Genomic DNA, 27,841 nt, shown 5'->3' with positions numbered 1-27,841 from the left:
AATTGCAACTTAAGTTTATACTTGATTTGAGCTTTTCTGACATGTTCCAACATTATGAATGGAGCGGATGAGAACCTGGGTTGCTGGTGTGAATGGAAAACATCCTAACATCCTGCGCCAGTGAGACCAACCCACTTGGTGGACGTGACTCATAGCAAGGATTGCTACAGTATTCTAATTCTTAAGGTAATGTTGTTCTCTTGGGATAGTATTACTGTCTGTGTAAATAACATATATGACTGATGACATTAACTGAACTTGAGCGTGATTGTATCAGACCAATTTATGGATCCCACATTTTATAGACCTAAATGTATTGTGTGATAAAAAGGAAGCTACTACAGGAATATTTGTACCCACAATACTGTAGAATGAAAAAGTGAAATTATCAATACTCGCATAAATCAATCCCTATGTTTGTTGATGATTTGAAATTACAATTTTTTCGCCATTTTGTGGGAAATAACTTTTTAGACACTCTCTGGGGTGACAGAGGCGGAGCGATATGAGTACTGACGACCTCTTAGTAACTGATCTAGAGCCAGTTGTTGTTTGGATCAACGCTCGGTTTTAAAGCAATGCTTGCAACAGTTGATCCAGAGTCAGTCATAATAAGTAAAGGCATTTATTTTTTTAAACGGTCGAGCGCAAACACAATAGCGAAACCAGGAAATGCAACCTTGGGTGATATTCCCACATTGTTGTTCGCTTTTATAGAGGTGTCACTATTTCGGTTTGAGAGTTTCCGCCTGGAACTGATAGAGGAACCGAGGGGAGTTATTTGCAATGAAGTGGTGTCATGAGTAGAAACTACTGGGGTTTGACTTGTGCATGTCAGTGGAAACTTCGGGAGACAGAGCACTGACACGAATGAATGTCCACGGAAGTTGCAATGTATTCTGATGAGGATAACCATAATTATGAGGACTGGATGTCAAGTTTGCCCGAGGAGCTGTGGGATGTGCCTCTTTCAAGTCTCGCCATACCAGGTAACTTTATTCAACTGCATGCAAACTGTACATGTTTAAATTAATTCATTAAACGTCCACAATCCTCTCTTCTTCACGTTGACAGGTGGCCAATTGCGATAGGCTTTCTAATCTTCAGTAGCCAAACTAATTTGCCTAAAGAGACAATATTTTCATTCTGTAGCCTAATCATGATTATACAACCATCCCTACAATTGTACAATTATATAACCATTCTTACAAGTATATAACCATCATTACAATTACAATTTCTTTACAAAACAAATTACCGAGGTAAAGACAGATTCAGGTTGGATATTGCCTGTAATTTTCCTTAAATCCACCAACAGCAGTTAGGGACCATCAACATAGTGACAAATCAAATTCTTCCAATTGCAATAGTTCTTTAACCATTACTCCTACAACTTTCAAAACTGGTTCTAGCTAATCCGATGGGATAGACACACATTGCACACACTTTTTTTGGTCGATTCACATCTCACACTATTTTTAATTATTTATTTATTTTGCACCTTGGTCATGTGACCTACTGACTTCAAACAAGGTTCAGAATGTTCACTCAGTGGCCCTACACGTTGCACACCCTTTAGTTTGTCCATTTTCATCTCACAATTTTACATTCATTTTCTGTTTTTCAATGTTTCTAATTTCAATAGCTCCTTGGTCATGTGACCTAAAGACCTCAAACAAGGTTCAGAATGCCCACTGACTACCCTTCTACATTGCACACCCTTTAGTTTCCCCATTTTAAACTCACACAATTTTACATTAATTTAGTAAACATTCTAATTTCAATAGCTATTTGGTCATGTGACCTACTGGACTCAAACAAGGTTCATAATGAGGCTCCGCTTTCACGGTTTGTATTCATACTGAAAATCAAGATCAAGCGAGCTTTTGCCCTTCTGCTCCATGGGAGGTTTCTGTCCTCCCTGAGCTCGCCTTAGGACACCTGCGTTACCGTTTGACAGGTGTACCGCCCCAGTCAAACTCCCCACCTGCCAGAGGCTGTTCACCTTGGAGACCTGCTGCAGATATGGGTACGGCCCGGCGCAAGATTTACAACCTCTCCCCCGGATTTAAGGGCCAGCGAGAGCTCACCAGACACCGCCGAAACCGCAAAGCTTTCCAGGGCTTGGGTTCCTCGGGGCGAACCCATTCCAGGGCGCCCTTCACAAAGAAAAGAGAACTCTCCCCGCGGCTCCTGCCAGCTTCTCTGAGATCGGTCGCGTTACCACACTAGAAGCCTTTGCGGCACCCGTCTCCGCCAGTCCGTGGACATTCTGAAAGTAGTTTGTGGTCAGTAGGTCACATGACCAAGGAGCTAATGAAATGTGAATGTTTGAAAAAGTAATGTAACATTTGTGAGATAAAAATTGACTTAACTAAAGGGTGTGCATTGTGTCGGCCCAGTGATTGAACATTCTGAACTTTGTGTGAGATCAATAGGTCACATGACCAAGGAAATAAATTAAATTCAAATATAAAAAAAAAAGTTTGTACTTTGTTTACGCTCCCTAACTAATTCAACGAGGAATACAACATGCTGCTCACATTTCCACATGTTTATCAGCTTTTTCAAAGCGAATGAATGTCCAAATTGTGAAAATAAGACCTGTGCAATATTGTGCACAGTTTCCCCAACATCATGACACTTATTTGGAGTCTGTGGCTCAAGTGGTTTGAAAGCTATTGAGGTTTGAAAGCGCGAATATCGATTGAATATCCAACCTGAAACTCTTTACCTCGGTAAACAAATTACAATCTTTCCTTCATCCCTATTTAGGAAGTCATGATGCTATGAGCTACTCCCTGGACATCAACTCTCCTCTGATCCGCTCTGAGTCTGACACCTTTAGACTCCTGGATGGTCTCTTCTACTGCCTCACCAGACCTGCTATCTACAGGTGGTCTACCACGCAGGTACAGGGCCTGCTAATACCGTGACATCTGTTGTTAAAAAAAAAAAACTGGTTTGCCCGGAGGCTTTGAATAGACGACAAATGGCTAGGTAGGGTGAGCATAGTATGAACGCTATAGCCATCTTCTTGTCTGAGACCAAAATGGACGGTTGTGTTGTGAATAGCATTAGCTTGAGCAACAATAGTGGAGACAGACCGGTTGTTAGGCAGTAGGTTGCCACAGAGTTGTGGTGGCAGTCTTCTCACTTCCTCTCTCAGCCAAACTTCTCACGCGATGGTGGTTCATCTGGTTCATCACTTAAAGTATCTGTGACACAGACTGCCTGTCTGTCTTCTCAAGACTAGGATTCCAGTAAACCATGAAGACTAGGATTCCAGTAAACCATGCATACATCATTATGAAGACTAGGATTCCAGTAAACCATGAAGACTAGGATTCCAGTAAACCATGAAGACTAGGATTCCAGTAAACCATGCATACATCATTATGAAGACTAGGATTCCAGTAAACCATGAAGACTAGGATTCCAGTAAACCATGAAGACTAGGATTCCAGTAAACCATGCATACATCATTATGAAGACTAGGATTCCAGTAAACCATGAAGACTAGGATTCCAGTAAACCATGCATACATCATTATGAAGACTAGGATTCCAGTAAACCATGCATACATCATTATGAAGACTAGGATTCCAGTAAACCATGCATACATCATTATGAAGACTAGGATTCCAGTAAACCATGAAGACTAGGATTCCAGTAAACCATGCATATATCATTATGAAGACTAGGATTCCAGTAAACCATGCATATATCATTATGAAGACTAGGATTCCGGTAAACCATGCATACATCATTATGAAGACTAGGATTCCAGTAAACCATGCATACGTCATTATGAAGACTAGGATTCCAGTAAACCATGCATACATCATTATGAAGACTAGGATTCCAGTAAACCATGCATACATCATTATGAAGACTAGGATTCCGGTAAACCATGCATACATCATTATGAAGACTAGGATTCCAGTAAACCATGCATACATCATTATGAAGACTAGGATTCCAGTAAACCATGCATACATCATTATGAAGACTAGGATTCCAGTAAACCATGCATACATCATTATGAAGACTAGGATTCCAGTAAACCATGCATACATCATTATGAAGACTAGGATTCCAGTAAACCATGCATACATCATTATGAAGACTAGGATTCCAGTAAACCATGCATACATCATTATGAAGACTAGGATTCCAGTAAACCATGCATACATCATTATGAAGACTAGGATTCCAGTAAACCATGCATACATCATTATGAAGACTAGGATTCCAGTAAACCATGCATACATCATTATGAAGACTAGGATTCCAGTAAACCATGCATACATCATTATGAAGACTAGGATTCCAGTAAACCATGCATACATCATTATGAAGACTAGGATTCCAGTAAACCATGCATACATCATTATGAAGACTAGGATTCCAGTAAACCATGCATACATCATTATGAAGACTAGGATTCCAGTAAACCATGCATACATCATTATCATTATGAAGACTAGGATTCCAGTAAACCATGCATACATCATTATGAAGACTAGGATTCCAGTAAACCATGCATACATCATTATGAAGACTAGGATTCCAGTAAACCATGCATACATCATTATGAAGACTAGGATTCCAGTAAACCATGCATACATCATTATGAAGACTAGGATTCCAGTAAACCATGCATACATCATTATGAAGACTAGGATTCCAGTAAACCATGCATACATCATTATGAAGACTAGGATTCCAGTAAACCATGCATACATCATTATGAAGACTAGGATTCCAGTAAACCATGCATACATCATTATGAAGACTAGGATTCCAGTAAACCATGCATACATCATTATGAAGACTAGGATTCCAGTAAACCATGCATACATCATTATGAAGACTAGGATTCCAGTAAACCATGCATACATCATTATGAAGACTAGGATTCCAGTAAACCATGCATACATCATTATGAAGACTAGGATTCCGGTAAACCATCATTATGAAGACTAGGATTCCGGTAAACCATGCATACATCATTATGAAGACTAGGATTCCGGTAAACCATGCATACATCATTATGAAGACTAGGATTCCGGTAAACCATGCATACATCATTATGAAGACTAGGATTCCGGTAAACCATGCATACATCATTATGAAGACTAGGATTCCAGTAAACCATGCATATATCATTATGAAGACTAGGATTCCAGTAAACCATGCATACATCATTATGAAGACTAGGATTCCAGTAAACCATGCATACATCATTATGAAGACTAGGATTCCAGTAAACCATGCATACATCATTATGAAGACTAGGATTCCAGTAAACCATGCATACACCATTATATACATACTTGTTTTTAGAATATACCTTTATTATTCCCCAAACCCTTCCACCCCTCCCCCAAAGTAATTAACAATGACACTTAGGCTTCTACCTTCAGTTTATACATACTATACACATTTTACAGACACAATCTATTTTACAATAGTTATATTTTGTTTGTTTTTAGTCCTTCCTCTATTTCTGATGTCCATCCAGTTTGATTTCTATTTGTAACTGTGCTATTTCACAAAAGTTCTGAACCTATATACATTTGACAGAACCAATGTAAAACATATGGGGTATCTTGTTGTTATTAGTCCCACCCTTCAGCTCCATTTAACCCCTCCCATCTATCTCTCAACACCATCCAGTCCCTTCAGCTCCATTTAACCCCTCCCATCTATCTCTCAACACCATCCAGTCCCACCCTCCAGCTCCACTCAGCCCCTCCCATCTATCTCTCAACACCATCCAGTCCCACCCTTCAGCTCCATTCAACCCCTCCCATCTATCTCTCAACACCATCCAGTCCCACCCTTCAGCTCCATTCAACCCCTCCCATCTATCTCTCAACACCATCCAGTCCCACCCTTCAGCTCCATTCAGCCCCTCCCATCTATCTCTCAACACCATCCAGTCCCTTCAGCTCCATTCAACCCCTCCCATCTATCTCTCAACACCATCCAGTCCCTTCAGCTCCATTCAACCCCTCCCATCTTTCTCTCAACACCATCCAGTCCCACCCTCCAGCTCCACTCAGCCCCTCCCATCTGTCTCTCAACACCATCCAGTCCCACCCTTCAGCTCCATTCAGCCCCTCCCATCTATCTCTCAACACCATCCAGTCCCTTCAGCTCCATTCAGCCCCTCCCATCTTTCTCTCAACACCATCCAGTCCCTTCAGCTCCATTCAACCCCTCCCATCTATCTCTCAACACCATCCAGTCCCTCCCTTCAGCTCCATTCAGCCCCTCCCATCTATCTCTCAACACCATCCAGTCCCTTCAGCTCCATTCAGCCCCTCCCATCTATCTCTCAACACCATCCAGTCCCTTCAGCTCCATTCAGCCCCTCCCATCTTTCTCTCAACACCATCCAGTCCCTTCAGCTCCATTCAACCCCTCCCATCTATCTCTCAACATCATCCAGTCCCTTCAGCTCCATTCAACCCCTCCCATCTATCTCTCAACACCATCCAGTCCCTCCAGCTCCATTCAACCCCTCCCATCTATCTCTCAACACCATCCAGTCCCTCCAGCTCCATTCAACCCCTCCCATCTATCTCTCAACACCATCCAGTCCCACCCTTCAGCTCCATTCAACCCCTCCCATCTATCTCTCAACACCATCCAGTCCCACCCTTCAGCTCCATTCAACCCCTCCCATCTATCTCTCAACACCATCCAGTCCCACCCTTCAGCTCCATTCAACCCCTCCCATCTATCTCTCAACACCATCCAGTCCCACCCTTCAGCTCCATTCAACCCCTCCCATCTATCTCTCAACACCATCCAGTCCCACCCTTCAGCTCCATTCAACCCCTCCCATCTATCTCTCAACACCATCCAGTCCCACCCTTCAGCTCCATTCAACCCCTCCCATCTATCGCTCAACACCATCCAGTCCCACCCTTCAGCTCCATTCAACCCCTCCCATCTATCTCTCAACATCATCCAGTCCCTTCAGCTCCATTCAACCCCTCCCATCTATCTCTCAACATCATCCAGTCCCTTCAGCTCCATTCAACCCATCCCATCTATCTCTCAACACCATCCAGTCCCACCCTTCAGCTCCATTCAACCCCTCCCATCTATCTCTCAACACCATCCAGTCCCACCCTTCAGCTCCATTCAACCCCTCCCATCTATCTCTCAACATCATCCAGTCCCTTCAGCTCCATTCAACCCCTCCCATCTATCTCTCAACATCATCCAGTCCCTTCAGCTCCATTCAACCCCTCCCATCTATCTCTCAACATCATCCAGTCCCTTCAGCTCCATTCAACCCCTCCCATCTATCGCTCAACACCATCCAGTCCCACCCTTCAGCTCCATTCAACCCCTCCCATCTATCTCTCAACATCATCCAGTCCCTTCAGCTCCATTCAACCCCTCCCATCTCTCTCTCAACATCATCCATTTTGGATTTCTATTTTCCATATATTTTTCAACTGTGCTGTGATGCTTCACAAAGTACTGAACCTTTCTATTCTCATAGGTTCTACAGATTGTACATTAAAAATATATATTTTCTGCTAAAATAATTATATTATTGATTGATTGCCTATGGCTTTTCAAATCACCCAGTATTGCTGTCTGCAGCGTTATTTCTAGGCAAATGTTGCAATTCTTCAGCCATTCCTGGACCTGTGACCAAAAAACGAGCTACATATGGACAGTACCAAAATAAATGATCAAATGACTCTGCCTCCTCACAGCAGAATCTGCAGAGCTGGGAAGATTGTATCCCCCATATATATATAACATTCTATTGGTTGCAAGAATTTTGTATAGTAATTTAACTAGAAAAATTAGATGTTTTGATTCAGGTGTTGTTTGGCATAACGAATGGGTACATCGGAAATCTCTTCCCAACTGTTTTGCAATTTATATGGCACAGCTGCCAGTTTTTGGTCCTTAAATGAAATTGGTTTATGTTTTTGTTTATCACACCCTTCTTTAACCTTTAGTGCAGGGCCGACATGCAAGTTCCTTACTTTTTCCCCCTTCTACTTGCCTCTTCCATTTCTGTGGTAATGCTGCAATTAGTTGGTTGTAATTTTGGGTAGAGCAGACACTTCCCATATGTCTGTGTTAGCTGCATGTGTGACAGCAGGTGTAATCTGAATAAAGGGGAAAAGGCCCTTCTTGAACATTGGTACGAATGTCTCATCCTATCTACTAGAGAACCAGTTTGGAGTTAAGTATAACTTTTGTATGACTGAAGCCTCTAGTGAGAATTCTAATGCTTTAATATTTAATAATTTCTGCCCTCCGAATTCATATTCATTATATGAATAGGCCCGTTTTAATTTTGTCTGGTTTGCCGTTCCAAATTAACTTGAATATTTTTTTGTTCATATAATTTAAAAAGCAAATCAAAAGGTGCAGGCAAAACCATAAGCAAATGGGTCAACTGTCATGTGACTAAAGAGTTCATCAGGGTCAACTGTCATGTGACTAAAGAGTTCATCAGGGTCAACTGTCATGTGACTAAAGAGTTCTTCAGGGTCAACTGTCATGTGACTAAAGAGTTAATCAGGGTCAACTGTCATGTGACTAAAGAGTTAATCAGGGGGATTTTTCCACAAAGAGACAGGTATTTTCCTTTCCGTGGTAGCAAGATCTTATCTATTTTTGCTAACTTTCTATAAATATATGTCCACATCTCCGTCAGATGACGTTAACTAGTTTCCATGAAACAGCTGTCTGTGTTAGCTGCCAAGTTAGTGCAGTGTACTTAGCTAGTTAGATATGTTATGCTAGCTAGTTAAACATTTGGCTAAGATCTGGCATTGGCAATAAGCAAATTCAATGGTTTCTTCGTCATCTTGCTTGGTAGTTACCTAGCTGTGGCCATCTGACATGTATAGAGCTGTGGCCATCTGACATGTATAGAGCTGTGGCCATCTGACACGTATAGAGCTGTGGTCATCTGACATGTATAGAGCTGTGGCCATCTGACATGTATAGAGCTGTGGCCATCTGACATGTAGAGAGCTGTGGCCATCTGACACGTAGAGAGCTGTGGTCATCTGACATGTATAGAGCTGTGGCCATCTGACACGTATAGAGCTGTGGTCATCTGACATGTATAGAGCTGTGGCCATCTGACATGTATAGAGCTGTGGCCATCTGACATGTATAGAGCTGTGGCCACCTGACATGTATCGAGCTGTGGCCATCTGACATGTATAGAGCTGTGGCCATCTGACATGTATAGAGCTGTGGCCATCTGACATGTATAGAGCTGTGGCCATCTGACATGTATAGAGCTGTGGCCATCTGACACGTATAGAGCTGTGGCCATCTGACACGTATAGAGCTGTGGCCATCTGACATGTATAGAGCTGTGGCCATCTGACACGTATAGAGCTGTGGCCATCTGACACGTATAGAGCTGTGGCCATCTGACATGTATAGAGATGTGGAACATCTACATTTTAAAAAGTCTAATAAATCCATGTAATATAGTCTACCTACACCATCACAATAAATCCATGTAATATAGTCTACCTACACCGTCACAATAAATCCATGTAATATAGTCTACCTACACCGTCACAATAAATCCATGTAATATAGTCTACCTACACCGTCACAATAAATACATGTAATATAGTCTACCTACACCGTCACAATAAATACATGTAATGTAGTCTGTCTACACCGTCACAATAAATACATGTAATGTAGTCTGTCTACACCGTCACAATAAATACATGATTTATTTTAGACAGGTCTAAAGAAACATGAGATGAAGAAAATGTTGTCTTTCAGAAGAACAGAATAGCATACTCTGAGTTGTCCTGATCTGGTTATGCCAAATGGCTGTGGGCGACACTAGTTAATTTAGCAGACATGATTTGCTTAGAATTCCTTGGCATTATTTGATATTATTTTATAGTATGAAGAATTGAACTGAACAAAGCTGAATAAAATTGAAAGGATATTTTCTCCAAAAGATTTGGGAGTGTGCAGCTGCGGCCACTCTGAGTGGTTAACAAAGGAACAGGTCCCCCTATAAGCTTCATGTAGAGTTATTAATGTAACTTTAGTTGTTCTACAAACATTGGGCTATAAACGTTTTGATGTTTAATACATTCTAAGGCTGCATGATGAGACTCTAATGATGATTTGAAAAAAGTCACTTGAAAGGCATGAGCTCTGCTTAGTTTTCTGCGCCGGCTGTTCACACTTCATCAGTCTCTCATTCACAATGAGACAAGCACTTGATAATGCCTAGAATTTCAAGGCGGCATCCCCTTTGTGTGGTCGTAATGTGCCCTAAAAAAATCCATGCTGTTTGTCGGCCAGTGGCCGTTGTGTCCTTCTCACATCGGGGATGCAACTGCACGTGTCTTTATCCAATTCCGAGGTGCATATTGAAGATATTGGAAGAACTGTCCACAATTACTTTTCGTCAGCCAACAAGATGAGTAGGCCTAACGTACAGCAAAAGCACTAGCCTATGTCAATCTACTATCCCCCATAGTATAAAAGTTGACATTCTGTGCGAGAAATAAATAATCATAATCAAATCATAATCAAATAAACATAGTCTAGGACAGTTGAGGGATAGATCCCAAATTAATACAACCACTACCATCAAAAAACATGTTTTACGCAATGTCTGACGCAACAGATCAGAAGATTTAGCTTAAAATGTTGAACTATTATGGTACTTCTTCACATTATAAGCGCAACAATGCGCACATGGTAGTAGGCTATTAGCACCAATTAGCGGAAAACACCATTATCAAAAATGACCACGAATGCAATTATGCATGTAATGCTTTTATTATAAAGGTGGATTTTTATGGTGACAATGATCTTCCCCAAACTGGAACCTCTGTGTATGTATGCCAGTTAGGCCCTACACTCCTTGTAAAGCGGATTAATGTGCTTTATTTTAAAAAGTTATTTGGCCACTGTAGTTGTAATACAAACCTTATTAAGACATATAGGCCTATGGACTAGACTACATGAGGTGTGATACTAACCTTATAGGACTATGGGCTAGACTACATGAGGTGTGATACTAACCTTATAGGACTATGGGCTAGACTACATGAGGTGTGATACTAACCTTATAGGACTATGGACTAGACTACATGAGGTGTGATACTAACTAACCTTATAGGCCTATGGGCTAGACTACATGAGGTATGATACTATGATTAGAAAAAGTTGCAAAAAAATACATTTATTTCTTATGCTGGGCTTCATTTACAAGTTATAGGCTTCTGTTGTCACTCATCAGACTATTCTTGATTTAATCTGGTCTTTACATACACTAAATATTATTATTATTATTCTTTACATACACTAAATATTATTATTATTATTCTTTACATACACTAAATATTATTATTATTATTATTCTTACACTAAATATTATGTGTGAAATTTGTTTTGATTTAGATTGGACCATTATCATGCACCTGTATTGAAACGGGTAGCGGGAAAAATGTCATCTATGCACTTAAATAGCAAATGGAAGACTCTTTTCCCCGTGGTTTATTTTCATGCCAGCCAAGTAGGCTATACTCCTGTTGTAAATATAAGCAATGTGCTTAATATTAGGAAAGTTGAGAAATAAATCTAGTAGGCCTAGCCTATAGAAAGCTGGTAGGATCCTCCTCTTTTTAATAGAGGCCATCATTCTTTTTCTTATGCATAGCCTATAGAAATGTTGAGCAACATGAGCTCATGGGCTCTCATGAAGTGTTTGAATAGATTTTCCATTACATTTGCATTGATGTCAGAGTGACTAGAGGGACAATAAAGTGCTGAGTACCAGGCAGTTAACAAATTTGGTATGTTACTAATGACCATCAGTAGCATCAGAGCTTGGAAAAGCCTAATTACCGTGACTAAACGGTCATGACTGCCGGTGTGGCGGTAATACGGTCATGCAACAGCCCTAGGCTTGCATCAACAAAATAACAACAGATAGCTGGGAATCTAGACCATAAGTAATAGACACAGATATTGTCAAACAACATTACTGCCACCTTCTGGTTTGGAGTATTTTAACTGTGTGGCTGACGAGGTCTTTGCTGTGTGAACACGAAAGAGATTGACTGCCCACAGGCGCTAATTGTCAAACGTTCGCCAGACGACAGTAGTCTGAGCTTTAACAGCAGAAACATTGCTAGACCGACATGCTCTCCTCTCTTGCTAAATGCAAAATTAAAGGGGAATTACACAAAAACATTAAATATTTTTTCCCCCAGACCTAAATAATTGTCTTCTGGTGTGATGTTCAGTGCATTCGGAAAGTATTCAGACCCCTTGACTTCTTCCACAGTTTGTTACAGCCTTATTCTAAAATGGATTCAATCGTTTTTTTTCCCTCATCAATCTTCACACAGTACTTCATAATGACAAAGCAAAAACTGTTTTTAGAAATTGTAGCAAATGTATTAAAAATAAACTGAAATATCACATTTACATAAGTATATGTCCGTAAACACTGCAGCCAGCTCTGTGGCTAGGGATGCTGGGCCGGCAGCCTTGCGGGGGCTAACACATCTCCCAGTCCTGGCGCTGAAAAACATCCCCACATCATGATGCTGACACCACCATGCTTCACCGTAGGGATGTTGCCAGGTTTTCTCTGTACGTGACACTTGGCATTCAGGCCAACAAGTTTTTATTAGACCAGAGAATCTTGTTTCTCATGATCAGAGTCTTTAGGTAAACTCCAAGCGGGCTGTCATGTGCCTTTTTACTGAGTGGCGGCTTCTGTCTGGCTACTCTACCATTAAGGCCTGATTGGTGGAGTGCTGCAGAGATGGTTGTCCTTCTGGAAGGTTCTCCCATCTCCACAGAGAAACTCTAGAGTTCTGTCAGTGTGACCATCGGGTTCTTGGTCACCTCCCTGACCAAGGCCCTTCTCCCCTGATTGCTCAGTTTGGCCAGGCAGCCAGCTCTAGGAAGAGTCTTGGTGGTTCTAAACTTCTTCCATTTAAGAATGATGGAGGCCACTGTGTTCTTGGGGACCTTCAATGCTGCATAAATGTTTTGGTACCCTTCCCCAGATCTGTACCTCGACACAATCCTGTCTCAGAGCTCTTCAGACAATTCCTTCGACCTCATGGCTTTGTTTTTGCTCTGACATGCACTGTCAACTGTGGGACCTTTTATAGACAGGTGTGTGCCTTCCCAAATCATGTCCAATTAATTGAATTTACCACAGATGGACTCCAATCAAGTTTTAGAAACATCTCAAGGATGATCAATGGAAACAGGATGCACCTGAGCTCAATATTGAGTCTCATAGCAAGGAGTCTGAATACTTATGTAAATAAGGTATTTATGTTTTTAAAAATTTTAATACACATTTACTTCAATTTCTTAACCTTTTTCACTTTGTCATTATGGGGTATTGTGTGTAGATTGCTGAAGAAGAAAAAATGTAATCTATTTTAGAATAAGACTGTAATGTAACAAAATGTGGAAAAAGTCAAGGAGTCTGAACTTTCCTGTTTTTATATCAATAATTGTAATATTGAGAGTAAAAAACAGAAACCAATCATAAACAAAGAAAAATAAAACCGAGAACTTAATTCAGGATAGTTATTAATTTAAATAATGTTTGTTTGTTTTTGCCTTCTAACAGGAAAAAGGTATTGTGGAGCAGCTATCGGAGGGGATTCGATACTTCGACCTCCGAATCGCCCACAAACCGTACGACCCGTCCAACGAACTGTATTTTACACATGTCATTTACACTCATCTGACAGTGGTGGTGAGTAGAAGGAATACTATACCTAACTATTCATTAGACATTTTTTTTACTACATCATCAGTTGTTACAAAGAGCTTTATAGTTACCCAGCCTAAACCCCAAAGACCAAGTAGAAACTGGAGAGAGAGAGCACAATGACCAAGAAGAGCTCTCTAAAAAGAATACGCAATATTGGGAGGATCATTTCTCATATATTTAATATTTCCTGACTGGTACAGGAAACTCTGAGGGCCGTAGCCTCGTGGTTGGAGTCTCACTCCAGGGAGGTTGTTATCCTAGCATGCAGTCACTTTGAAGGACTCGACGACAAAATACATGAACATTTCATTTTCTCACTGAAGAAAATCTTTGGGTCTAAACTCTGTCCTCGCAAGGTAAGCTTTGTTATTTCTATAACTGTAGTCAATTACAACATTTTTGCTAAGCATTACCAGTCGGTCTCTATCGAATTGGATTGCTTTACTGAAAATACTGTATTTCTTCAGTAAATGAAATTAGATGTTTAGTTAATGTTCAGCATGAGAGAATGCTTCACCAGCTGCCCAATGCTACCTACACAAATCACCAGCTGCCCAATACTACCTACACAAATCACCAGCTGCCCAATGCTACCTACACAAATCACCAGCTGCCCAATGCTACCTACACAAATCACCAGCTGCCCAATGCTACCTACACAAATCACCAGCTGCCCAATGCTACCTACACAAATCACCAGCTGCCCAATGCTACCTACACAAATCACCAGCTGCCCAATGCTACCTACACAAATCACCAGCTGCCCAATGCTACCTACACAAATCACCAGCTGCCCAATGCTACCTACACAAATCACCAGCTGCCCAATGCTACCTACACAAATCACCAGCTGCCCAATGCTACCTACACAAATCACCAGCTGCCCAATGCTACCTACACAAATCACCAGCTGCCCAATGCTACCTACACAAATCACCAGCTGCCCAATGCTACCTACACAAATCACCAGCTGCCCAATGCTACCTACACAAATCACCAGCTGCCCAATGCTACCTACACAAATCACCAGCTGCCCAATGCTACCTACACAAATCACCAGCTGCCCAATGCTACCTACACAAATCACCAGCTGCCCAATGCTACCTACACAAATCACCAGCTGCCCAATGCTACCTACACAAATCACCAGCTGCCCAATGCTACCTACACAAATCACCAGCTGCCCAATGCTACCTACACAAATCACCAGCTGCCCAATGCTACCTACACAAATCACCAGCTGCCCAATGCTACCTACACAAATCACCAGCTGCCCAATGCTACCTACACAAATCACCAGCTGCCCAATGCTACCTACACAAATCACCAGCTGCCCAATGCTACCTACACAAATCACCAGCTGCCCAATGCTACCTACACAAATCACTAGGATGCTTTCCTTTCTCTGCCCAGGGCTGAAGTAGTGCACTATACAGGGAATTGGGTGTCATGTGGACAGCCGATAACAGAGGCTACTTGTTCTGTCTTTCCCTCCAGGAGACAGTGGTGACCCTGCGTGGTCTGTGGGCATTGGGTTACCAGGTACTGCTGTCGTATGATGACCAGTCAGCAGCACGACACCAGGCTCTGTGGCCAGGTATACCGTACTGGTGGGCCAACCAATACACGGCCAGTGGGGTGGTCAGCTATCTGGACTGGCAGAAAGACATGGGACGCCCAGGTATGTGAAAAGCCCTGGACTAAAAGTTATAAATAACTTAGATGTTCAGACATGTTTCAGTGCCTAGTCTACACACCCCTTGCACAGTCTTCACATTTTGCCGTCTTCTAATTTAATACTTTTTTGGGGATTAAATTGTATATTTTTCCTACACATCTACACAACCTACTCCACATTTCCGAATTTGAATGTTTTCCAAATGAATAAAAAATGAAGATGTCTTAATTGTGTAGGGTTAGGGTATGTCTTCACACCCCAAGAGATAATACTTGGGGGAGCAGCCTTTAGCAGCCATTACAGCTGTGAACCTGGTTTGAATAAGAATCGACCAACTTTGCACAACTCAAGTTTTGTGGTTTCGGCATCATGTTATGGGTATTGTGGTGGCAGCATCATGTTATGGGTATTGTGGTGGCAGCATCATGTTATGGGTATTTATTGTGGTTTCAGCATCATGTTATGGGTATTTATTGTGGTGGCAGCATCATGTTATGGGTATTTATTGTGGTGGCAGCATCATGTTATGGGTATTTATTGTGGTTTCAGCATCATGTTATGGGTATTTATTGTGGTGGCAGCATCATGTTATGGGTATTTATTGTGGTGGCAGCATCATGTTATGGGTATTTATTGTGGTGGCAGCATCATGTTATGGGTATTTATTGTGGTGGCAGCATCATGTTATGGGTATTTATTGTGGTGGCAGCATCATGTTATGGGTATTTATTGTGGTTTCAGCATCATGTTATGGGTATTTATTGTGGTGGCAGCATCATGTTATGGGTATTTATTGTGGTGGCAGCATCATGTTATGGGTATTTATTGTGGTGGCAGCATCATGTTATGGGTATTTATTGTGGTGGCAGCATCATGTTATGGGTATTTATTGTGGTGGCAGCATCATGTTATGGGTATTTATTGTGGTGGCAGCATCATGTTATGGGTATTTATTGTGGTGGCAGCATCATGTTATGGGTATTTATTGTGGTGGCAGCATATTTATTGTGGTGGCAGCATCATGTTATGGGTATTTATTGTGGTGGCAGCATCATGTTATGGGTATTTATTGTGGTGGCAGCATCATGTTATGGGTATTTATTGTGGTGGCAGCATCATGTTATGGGTATTTATTGTGGTGGCAGCATCATGTTATGGGTATTTATTGTGGTGGCAGCATCATGTTATGGGTATTTATTGTGGTGGCAGCATCATGTTATGGGTATTTATTGTGGTGGCAGCATCATGTTATGGGTATTTATTGTGGTTTCAGCATCATGTTATGGGTATTTATTGTGGTGGCAGCATCATGTTATGGGTATTTATTGTGGTGGCAGCATCATGTTATGGGTATTTATTGTGGTGGCAGCATCATGTTATGGGTATTTATTGTGGTGGCAGCATCATGTTATGGGTATTTATTGTGGTGGCAGCATCATGTTATGGGTATTTATTGTGGTTTCAGCATCATGTTATGGGTATTTATTGTGGTGGCAGCATCATGTTATGGGTATTTATTGTGGTGGCAGCATCATGTTATGGGTATTGTGGTGGCAGCATCATGTTATGGGTATTTATTGTGTTGGCAGCATCATGTTATGGGTATTTATTGTGGTGGCAGCATCATGTTATGGGTATTTATTGTGGTGGCAGCATCATGTTATGGGTATTTATTGTGGTGGCAGCATCATGTTATTTATTGTGGTATCATTTATGGGTATTTATTGTGGTTTCATCATGTATTTATTGGTGGCAGCATCATGTTATGGGTATTTATTGTGGTGGCAGCATCATGTTATGGGTATTTATTGTGGTGGCAGCATCATGTTATGGGTATTTATTGTGGTGGCAGCATCATGTTATGGGTATTTATTGTGGTGGCAGCATCATGTTATGGGTATTTATTGTGGTTTCAGCATCATGTTATGGGTATTTATTGTGGTGGCAGCATCATGTTATGGGTATGCTTTTCACTGACTGGGACTGGCGAGTTTGTCACGATTTAGAATGAATATAGGAGCAAAGCCCAGGTAAAAACCTAAATGAAAACCCGCCGTAGTCTTCTGTAAACCTAACCCTGCAATAGTGTTGTATTTTTCAGTGGGACAATTACGAAAAAATGTATGACGAAGACACCAGAATGTTATTTTCAAGATGTGTTTCTGAATGATATGAATATTGCTGTCCACCAATAACTCCTGACCAAATTTACTGAGAAAAAAAACAATGGATGTACAATATGTTGCCCTAAGAGTTATTGGTAGAATCTTATTTAACATGATTCACATCTGTAATGGTTGACAAAGACGCTTCCATCAATCTTAGCTCTGGGGTGGGAAGACGTACGCAAACAACACATCTTCATTTATTTTTTTAGGTTGTGTAGATCAGTATGATTTTATTTTACATTTAGGGCTGTATTCAATCAGATATGCTTTAGCTGACATTTGCATAGCAAATAGAGTACGGGCACTTCCATAGAGCACAAACCCATATGTTAGAACTGGTTATCACACTCTGAGGTTAGAAAAACACCAACCAGGTGTCACATGACTGTCCACGAGAATCCGGTCAGGTTTGCAATGAATAACTTCAATCAGAACCCCCCTCACCCGTAGAGGGGGGAGGAAAGGCCCCCCTCACCCGTAGAGGGGGAAGGAAAGGCCCCCCTCACCCGTAGAGGGGGAAGGAAAGGCCCCCCTCACCCGTAGAGGGGGAAGGAAAGGCCCCCCTCACCCGTAGAGGGGGAAGGAAAGGCCCCCCTCACCCGTAGAGGGGGAAGGAAAGGCCCCCCTCACCCGTAGAGGGGGAAGGAAAGGCCCCCCTCACCCGTAGAGGGGGAAGGAAAGGCCCCCTCACCCGTAGAGGGGGAAGGAAAGGCCCCCTCACCCGTAGAGGGGGAAGGAAAGGCCCCCTCACCCGTAGAGGGGGAAGGAAAGGCCCCCTCTCACCCGTAGAGGGGGAAGGAAAGGCCCCCTCTCACCCGTAGAGGGGGAAGGAAAGGCCCCCTCTCACCCGTAGAGGGGGAAGGAAAGGCCCCTCTCACCCGTAGAGGGGGAAGGAAATAACTAGAGGGATTAACAACCACTTCCTGGTGTAAATCAGGGGACAAGATCCAAGCCTGTACTATCCAAATTCACCAAAGGAATATGCTTTGTCTCAACAGACCTTTTCTCTGCTAAAACTCTTAACACGCTCAAGCGAATAGTGGAACATTTGTAACGTAGAACGGGGGGAAAGGTCAGAGGAGATCTATAGAACACTAATGTCCTTTTTGTTTGTATTTATTTTGTTTTTGTTAAGAGAGGGATGTGATTTGAGAAGTTTTAAGATAATTGTTTTCCAGAACTTTGCACAATGACTAATCACCGCCCTGAGTGAGGTCAGAGAGCGTGTCAGCCTGCCGGAACCACCCCTTTCGAAGCAAAAGGTATAAATGATGGGTTTAGAAAAAAACACATTGGACCAGAAAATGGAAGAGAAATCGACTCTGTAGTTCTGTTCAGGACTACACAACAAGTCACCAGATACCGGACAACAACAAAGGACAACAGTTGTTGGAACTATTTTGGATAATCATAACCTTACAAGCGTGCCGCGAAAAGGCCCAAATCCCTTTTCTAAGGCTGCCCCGTTCACCGAGAGATCTCTGGCAAAACCAGGCATTTCACATAAATACATGCATGATTTCTTGCTCAAAGCGGGCGGTGGTTCATGTGCAAAGTATATGGTTAGTGAATGTGGCAATGTTAAGTGTCTGTCCCCCTCTCTCCATCTCTTCTTTAACAAGCATCCATGTTGTCATTCCGCTAGGGACCCTTTTTCAGCGTATTATGTCTCCAGTTAATATCGGTGTAGTATGTGTGTTTATCCTATGTTCCCATTTAATTAGGTAAATTCGGGAGATGGTAACTCTTTAAAGAACCGCTCTCGTGGTGCCCCAGATCCTAATGAGTTAATTGTTACATGATGAATTTTACAATTAAACATATTTTAGTTAATTAGATAAATATCAGTCCTCAGATTAATGTTAGTCAAGTAACCAAAAAAAAAGAAACGTACATGAACTACTAACTATCGCGGACATCGAAGTCTTGCTCCCAGACAAATTAAACAACTTCTTTGCGTGCTTGAGGACAAAACAGTGCCACCAACACGGCCCGCTACCAAAGACTGTGGGCTCTCCTTCTCCGTGGGCGACGTGAGTAAGTCATTTAAGCGTGTTAATCCTCGCAAGACTGATGGCCCAGACGACATCCCAAGCCGCGTCCTCAGAGCATGCGCAGACCAGATGGCTGGTGTGTTTACGGACATATTCAATCAATCCCTATCCCAATCTGCTGTCCCCACATGCTTCAAGATGGCCACCATTGTTCCTCTACCCAAGAAAGCAAAGGTAACCAAACTAAATTACTATTGCCCCGTAGCATTTCTGACATCATGAAGTGCTTTGAGAGAGAAGTTAAGGATCATATCACCTCCACCCTACCTGACATCCTAGACCCAATTCCATTTGTTGGCCACACCAATAGGTCCACAGACGATGCAATCACCATCACACTGTACAATCCCATCTGGACAAGATAAATACCTATGTAAGAATGCTGTTCATTGACTACAGCTCAGCATTCAACACCATAGTACCCTTCAAAGTCATCATTAAGCTTCAGACCCTGTGTCTTAACCCCACCCTGTGCAACTGGGTCCTGGACTTCCTGACGGGCCGCCCCCCAGGTGGTGAAGGTAGGAAACAACATCTCCACTCCTCTGATCCTCAACACTGGGGCCCCACAAGGGTGTGTTCTCAGACCTCTCCTGTACTCCCTGTTCACCCACGACTGCGTGGCCATGCACGCCTCCAACTCAATCATCAAGTTTGCAGACGACACTACAGTGGTAGGCTTGATTACCAACAATGACGAGACAGCCTACAGGGAGGAGGTGAGGGCCGTCGGAGTGTGGTGTCAGGAAAATAACCTCACACTCAACGTCAACAAAACTAAGGAGATGATTGTGGACATCAGGAAACAGCAGAGGGAGCACCCCCCCATCCACATCGACGGGACAGTATTGGAGAAGGTGGAAAGTTAAGTTCCTCTGTGTACATATCACTGACAAACTGAAATGGTCCACGCACACAGTGTGGTGAAGAAGGCACAACAGTGCCTCTTTAACCTCAGGAGGCTGAAAAAATGTGGCTTGTCACCGAAAACCCTCAGTAACTTTTACAGTCTCTGTCAGACAGAGGAGGCTCTATGATAAACAGAGCCCAGTCTCTGTCAGACAGAGGAGGCTCTATGATAAACAGAGGAGGATGCATGATAAACAGAGTCCAGTCTCTGTCAGACAGAGGAGGCTCTATGATAAACAGAGGAGGATGCATGATAAACAGAGTCCAGTCTCTGTCAGACAGAGGAGGATGCATGATAAACAGAGTCCAGTCTCTGTCAGACAGAGGAGGCTGCATGATAAACAGAGTCCAGTCTCTGTCAGACAGAGGAGGCTCTATGATAAACAGAGTCCAGTCTCTGTCAGACAGAGGAGGCTCTATGATAAACAGAGTCCAGTCTCTGTCAGACAGAGGAGGCTCTATGATAAACAGAGTCCAGTCTCTGTCAGACAGAGGAGGCTCTATGATAAACAGAGGAGGCTGTATGTTTATCATGCAGCCTCCTCTGTCTGACAGAGACTGGACTCTGTTTATCATGCAGCCTCCTCTGTCTAACAGAGACTGGACTCTGTTTATCATGCAGCCTCCTCTGTCTAACAGAGACTGGACTCTGTTTATCATGCAGCCTCCTCTGTCTAACAGAGACTGGACTCTGTTTATCATGCAGCCTCCTCTGTCTAGCCTCCACATTGACTCTGTACCGTAACACCCTGTATATAGCCTCCACATTGACTCTGTACCGTAATACCCTGTATATAGCCTCCACATTGACTCTGTACCGTAACACCCTGTATATAGCCTCCACATTGACTCTGTACCGTAACACCCTGTATATAGCCTCCACATTGACTCTGTACCGTAACACCCTGTATATAGCCTCCACATTGACTCTGTACCGTAACACCCTGTATATAGCCTCCACATTGACTCTGTACCGTAACACCCAGTCTATACTGCGACCTGTACGCTCTAGTTGGTTGGCCCTCGCTTCATACTCGTCGCCAAACCCACTGGCTACAGGTTATCTACAAGTCTCTGCTAGGTAAAGCCCTGCCTTATCTCAGCTCACTGGTCACCATAGCAGCACCCACTCGTAGCACGCACTCCAGCAGGTATATCTCACTGGTCACCCCAAAAGCCAATTCCTTTTTTCTTTTTTTCTTTCTTAAAACTGCATTGTTGTAAGGCGTGTGTGACAAATACGATTTGATTATACCTAAAGCGGACATTGCCATTGGCTGCACAGAGTTTCGTGGAGAGAAATTCCATGTAGCCTTGTTGACAAGTTAGAACGCTGGAATGTTAGATGTAATCTACACCTCCATTAGGATTCTAGAAATCCTTATTTCAATATTGTTTTTTACATTTGAGCCTAATTCTTTCTATATAGCGTACACTTCCTCCTTTTGAACTTCTAAGGAGAGTAGGACGGTGTGGCTTCGTGAGGTGTCTGCTACCGTCGGTTAATGCTTGATCTGATTCAATCTAGGCCTTACGACTGTGCAAGGGGTGTGTAGACTTTCACATGACACTGCATGTTATTACTCTTCAGATAGCAACATATCAAGAGGACCATGACAATGGTCTAGTGATACTGTTGTGAACTGCCTCTGTGAAAAGGGCTTTATAAAATCCATTTGATGTGAAGTCAGTGTGTTCAGAGATGTCCTGTAGGGCTCAATCTGTGTCGCTGGTGTGTTCTCCACTAACACAACATTAATCTTTACATTTCAATCACGCTGTAATGCTGAACTTCCGCGATACGGATTGAATAGAGCCTTTAAACTTTAATCCACGTTTTGTTTTGTTCAGATGGTTTCTTCGTGTCTGGTCTGAACCTGACGGCTGACCGCTCCTACATCGCGCTGCACCCCCGTCAGTCCCTGCAGACCCTAACTCTGGCTAACTGGAAGGAGCTGAGGCCGTGGCTGGAGGAACAGGTCCCTGGACCACACTCTAACAACCTCAACATCATAGCAGGAGACTTTATAGGACCTGTCCCCTTCTGTCCTCTGGTCATCAACCTCAATAGAAAACTGTTACGGCAGCAGAGGATGGATGAGAGGACTCTTAGAGGAGAGGATGGATGAGAGGAGTCTTAGAGGAGAGGATGGATGAGAGGAGTCTTAGAGGAGAGGATGGATGAGAGGAGTCTTAGAGGAGAGGATGGATGAAAGGACTCTTAGAGGAGAGGATGGATGAAAGGAGAGGATGGATGAGAGGACTCTTAGAGGAGAGGATGGATGAAAGGAGAGGATGGATGAGGAGTCTTAGAGGAGAGGATGGATGAGAGGAGTCTTAAAGGAGAGGAGGACTGACCAACCTACAGATGAGAAATAAAATACCTGGTTTAGGGAGTAATTCCATCAAAAATACGTAATTCAAAAAGAACAGAAAACTGCTACATCAGCAAAGTTACGACTGAGGACAACCAGTCATTATTTAGTTTCACTGGGAATCATACAGACCATAGGAAGTCATTCCAATAGAAGCCCTAGATACTTCAGAAATGGTTCACACCCCTTGACTTTTTACACATTTTGTTACAGCCTGAATTTAAAAAGGATTAAATTGAGATGTGTCACTGGCCTCCACTTTGACATGTGGTATTATGTTTTTAGAAATGATTTAAAAATGAAAAGCTGAAATGTCTTAAGTCTATAAGTATTCACCCCTTTTGTTATGTCAGGAGTAAAATGTGCTTAACAAGTCACATAATTAGTGTCATGGACTCACTCTGTGTGCAATAATAGTTTAACAATATTTTTGAATGACTACCTCATCTCTGTACCCCACACATACAATTATCTGTAAGGTCCCTCATCTCTGTACCCCACACATACAATTATCTGTGAGGTCCCTCATCTCTGTACCCCACACATACAATTATCTGTAAGGTCCCTCATCTCTGTACCCCACACATACAATTATCTGTAAGGTCCCTCATCTCTGTACCCCACACATACAATTATCTGTAAGGTCCCTCATCTCTGTACCCCACACATACAATTATCTGTAAGGTCCCTCATCTCTGTACCCCACACATACAATTATCTGTAAGGTCCCTCATCTCTGTACCCCACACATACAATTATCTGTAAGGTCCCTCATCTCTGTACCCCACACATACAATTATCTGTAAGGTCCCTCATCTCTGTACCCCACACATACAATTATCTGTAAGGTCCCTCATCTCTGTACCCCACACATACAATTATCTGTAAGGTCCCTCATCTCTGTACCCCACACATACAATTATCTGTAAGGTCCCTCATCTCTGTACCCCACACATACAATTATCTGTAAGGTCCCTCATCTCTGTACCCCACACATACAATTATCTGTAAGGTCCCTCATCTCTGTACCCCACACATACAATTATCTGTAAGGTCCCTCATCTCTGTACCCCACACATACAATTATCTGTAAGGTCCCTCATCTCTGTACCCCACACATACAATTATCTGTAAGGTCCCTCATCTCTGTACCCCACACATACAATTATCTGTAAGGTCCCTCATCTCTGTACCCCACACATACAATTATCTGTAAGGTCCCTCATCTCTGTACCCCACACATACAATTATCTGTAAGGTCCCTCATCTCTGTACCCCACACATACAATTATCTGTAAGGTCCCTCATCTCTGTACCCCACACATACAATTATCTGTAAGGTCCCTCATCTCTGTACCCCACACATACAATTATCTGTAAGGTCCCTCATCTCTGTACCCCACACATACAATTATCTGTAAGGTCCCTCATCTCTGTACCCCACACATACAATTATCTGTAAGGTCCCTCATCTCTGTACCCCACACATACAATTATCTGTAAGGTCCCTCATCTCTGTACCCCACACATACAATTATCTGTAAGGTCCCTCATCTCTGTACCCCACACATACAATTATCTGTAAGGTCCCTCATCTCTGTACCCCACACATACAATTATCTGTAAGGTCCCTCATCTCTGTACCCCACACATACAATTATCTGTAAGGTCCCTCATCTCTGTACCCCACACATACAATTATCTGTAAGGTCCCTCATCTCTGTACCCCACACATACAATTATCTGTAAGGTCCCTCATCTCTGTACCCCACACATACAATTATCTGTAAGGTCCCTCATCTCTGTACCCCACACATACAATTATCTGTAAGGTCCCTCATCTCTGTACCCCACACATACAATTATCTGTAAGGTCCCTCATCTCTGTACCCCACACATACAATTATCTGTAAGGTCCCTCATCTCTGTACCCCACACATACAATTATCTGTAAGGTCCCCATCTCTGTACCCCACACATACAATTATCTGTAAGGTCCCTCATCTCTGTACCCCACACATACAATTATCTGTAAGGTCCCTCATCTCTGTACCCCACACATACAATTATCTGTAAGGTCCCTCATCTCTGTACCCCACACATACAATTATCTGTAAGGTCCCTCATCTCTGTACCCCACACATACAATTATCTGTAAGGTCCCTCATCTCTGTACCCCACACATACAATTATCTGTAAGGTCCCTCATCTCTGTACCCCACACATACAATTATCTGTAAGGTCCCTCATCTCTGTACCCCACACATACAATTATCTGTAAGGTCCCTCATCTCTGTACCCCACACATACAATTATCTGTAAGGTCCCTCATCTCTGTACCCCACACATACAATTATCTGTAAGGTCCCTCATCTCTGTACCCCACACATACAATTATCTGTAAGGTCCCTCATCTCTGTACTCCACACATACAATTATCTGTAAGGTCCCTCATCTCTGTACTCCACACATACAATTATCTGTAAGGTCCCTCATCTCTATACCCCACACATACAATTATCTGTAAGGTCCCTCAGTCCAGCAGGGAATTTCAAACACAGATTCAACCACAAAGACCAGGGAGGTTTTCCAACTCCTCGCAAAGAAAAGCACCTATTGGTAGATGGTTAAAAAAAAAAAAGCAGACATTGAATATCCCTTTGATCATGGTGAAGTTATTAGTTACACTTTGGATGGTGTATCAATAAGCCCAGTCACTACAAAGATACAGGTGTCCCTCCTAACTCAGTTGCCAGAGAAGAAGGAAACTGCTCACCATGAGGCCAATGGTGACTTTAAAACAGGTACAGAGTTTAATGGCTGTGATAGGAGAAAACTGAGGAGGGATCAACAACATCGTAGTTACTCCACAATACTAAACTAATTGAGAGTGAAAAGAAGGAAACCTTTACAGAATAAACTATATTCCAAAACATGCATCCTGTTTGAAAGAAGGCACTAAAGTAAAACTGCAAAAAAAATAGGCAAAGAAATGATCTTTATGTCCTGACTACAAGGTGTTATATTTTGGGCCAATCCAACACATCACTGAGTACGACTCTTCATATTGTCAAGCATGGTGTTGGCTGCATCATGTTATCGGTGTGCTTACCATCGGCAAGGACTAGGGAGTTTTTTATGATGAAAAGAAACGGGAATAGAGCTAAGCACAGGCAAAATCCTAGAGGAAACCCTGGTTCAGTCTGCTTTCCACCAGACACTGGGAGATGAATTCACCTTTCAGCAGAATAACCTAAAACACAGGGCCAAATATAGACTGGAGTTGTTTACCAAGACAACATTGCATGTTCCTGAGTGGCCCAGTTACAGTTTGGACTTAAATCAGCTGGAAAATCTACGGCAAGACTGAAATGTCTGTCTAGCCATGATCAACAACCAACATGACAGAGCTTGAAGAATAAAATAATAAAAATCATGTGCAAATATTGTACAACCCAGGTATGCAAAGCTCTTAAGAGACTTACCCAGAAAGACTCACAGCTGTAATCGCTGCCAAAGGTGATTCTAACATGTTTTCAGTTTGTCATTCTGGGGTATTGTGTGTAGATGGTAAAACATGTATTCAGTTTGTCATTCTGGGGTATTGTGTGTAGATGGTAAAACATGTATTCAGTTTGTCATTCTGGGGTATTGTGTGTAGATGGTAAAACATGTTTTCAGTTTGTCATTCTGGGGTATTGTGTGTAGATGGTAAAACATGTATTCAGTTTGTCATTCTGGGGTATTGTGTGTAGATGGTAAAACATGTTTTCAGTTTGTCATTCTGGGGTATTGTGTGTAGAGGGGTAACAACATGTATTCAGTTTGTCATTCTGGGGTATTGTGTGTAGATGGTAAAAACAATGAATAACAGTTTTATTCAGGCTGCAACAACATGTGGAATAAGGCGAGGGGTGTGAATTCTCCCTGAAGCCCCTGAACCTCATACTTACACTGAAGCCCCTGAACCTCATACTTACACTGAAGCCCCTGAACCTCATACTTACACTGAAGCCCCTGAACCTCATACTTACACTCCGTATTCCCCTTTCAATGCTACGGGTTTTTCAACAGAAAAACTGTTACATGAATCTTATAGTACAGGTCAATATTTAGTTTTAGAGGGTCATTAAGCCCACAAAAAGTCATTCCAAAAGAACCACTAAATAGGCTACCTCTTATTCATACGTCCGTTTTCCCTTTTTCTATGCAATGGATATTCAAATATGTACAGGAATATTCTACTTTTTTACAGTGATGATATATTCAATTTAAGAGATCACATGTTACACATGCATTGTTTCTCCACTGAAACAAGCAGATCCAGCCCAGGTGAGATGTGAAACATGATAGACAGTTAATAATTAATCAATATACTGTCATACCTTGACACTTTCCTGTTAACATATTTACATTTAAATGCATTTTATCATTCATACAACCAAGAGTTGTTTGGTTTTCTGATGAAACGGCTTTTTGTGTGTTCCCTAATAAAAGGATGTTATATATAACAGGAACTCTCAGTGACAGTGATTATTGGTAAAAGGCTTCAGCATGGTTCAGTTCGGCCAAACTCGCCTCACTGAACCGAACAAGTGTGCACCATACTCCCTTAAAAAGACCTTTGCTTTTTTATTTTATTTGTTTATTTCACCTTTATTTAACCAGGTAGGCTAGTTGAGAACAAGTTCTCATTTGCAACTGCGACCTGGACAAGATAAAGCATAGCAGTGTGAACAGACAACACAGAGTTACACACATGGAGTAAACAAGAAAAGAAATTGGCTATACTGGTAGTACCGTTTGTCCATTTTGAGACACCGTAGCCATTATACAAGTATTTTTTTGTTGAG

General features: G+C 42.2%; 1 protein-coding gene across 16 annotated transcripts; it reads left to right on the top strand.

The window, feature by feature from the left end:
• The first annotated feature begins 568 nt into the window (after positions 1-568).
• si:dkey-66a8.7 (PI-PLC X domain-containing protein 1) lies at positions 569-27,505 on the top strand. Of its 16 annotated transcripts, none has more exons than XM_052467526.1 (7): positions 569-989; positions 2,776-2,912; positions 13,658-13,786; positions 14,005-14,160; positions 15,302-15,485; positions 22,465-23,590; positions 25,517-27,505. In XM_052467526.1, the coding sequence occupies exons 1-6, from the start codon at positions 875-877 to the stop codon at positions 22,740-22,742; spliced, it is 999 nt and encodes a 332-aa protein (XP_052323486.1). In that variant the 5' UTR covers positions 569-874; the 3' UTR covers positions 22,743-23,590; positions 25,517-27,505. The 16 variants fall into 16 exon arrangements, 4 of the variants coding, with proteins under 4 accessions (XP_052323486.1, XP_052323490.1, XP_052323487.1 ...); XM_052467530.1 differs by having other exon boundaries at positions 22,465-23,631; XM_052467527.1 differs by having other exon boundaries at positions 22,465-23,672.
• Positions 27,506-27,841: the final 336 nt, after the last annotated feature.

Source organism: Oncorhynchus keta, chromosome 1, assembly GCF_023373465.1.
Source record: "Oncorhynchus keta strain PuntledgeMale-10-30-2019 chromosome 1, Oket_V2, whole genome shotgun sequence".
In the NCBI taxonomy this organism is placed as follows: Eukaryota; Metazoa; Chordata; class Actinopteri; order Salmoniformes; family Salmonidae; genus Oncorhynchus; species Oncorhynchus keta.
Note: the sequence above shows the minus strand (reverse complement) of the source record. Positions and strands in the feature narration are given on the sequence as shown.

Coding starts and splice junctions, on each gene's coding strand:
- si:dkey-66a8.7 (XM_052467526.1), top strand. CDS start 875: ATGTCCACGGAAGTTGCAATGTATTCTGATGAGGATAACCATAATTAT. Junction 990..2,775: donor TTCAAGTCTCGCCATACCAG/GTAACTTTATTC, acceptor ATCCCTATTTAG/GAAGTCATGATGCTATGAGC. Junction 14,161..15,301: donor CTAAACTCTGTCCTCGCAAG/GTAAGCTTTGTT, acceptor CTTTCCCTCCAG/GAGACAGTGGTGACCCTGCG.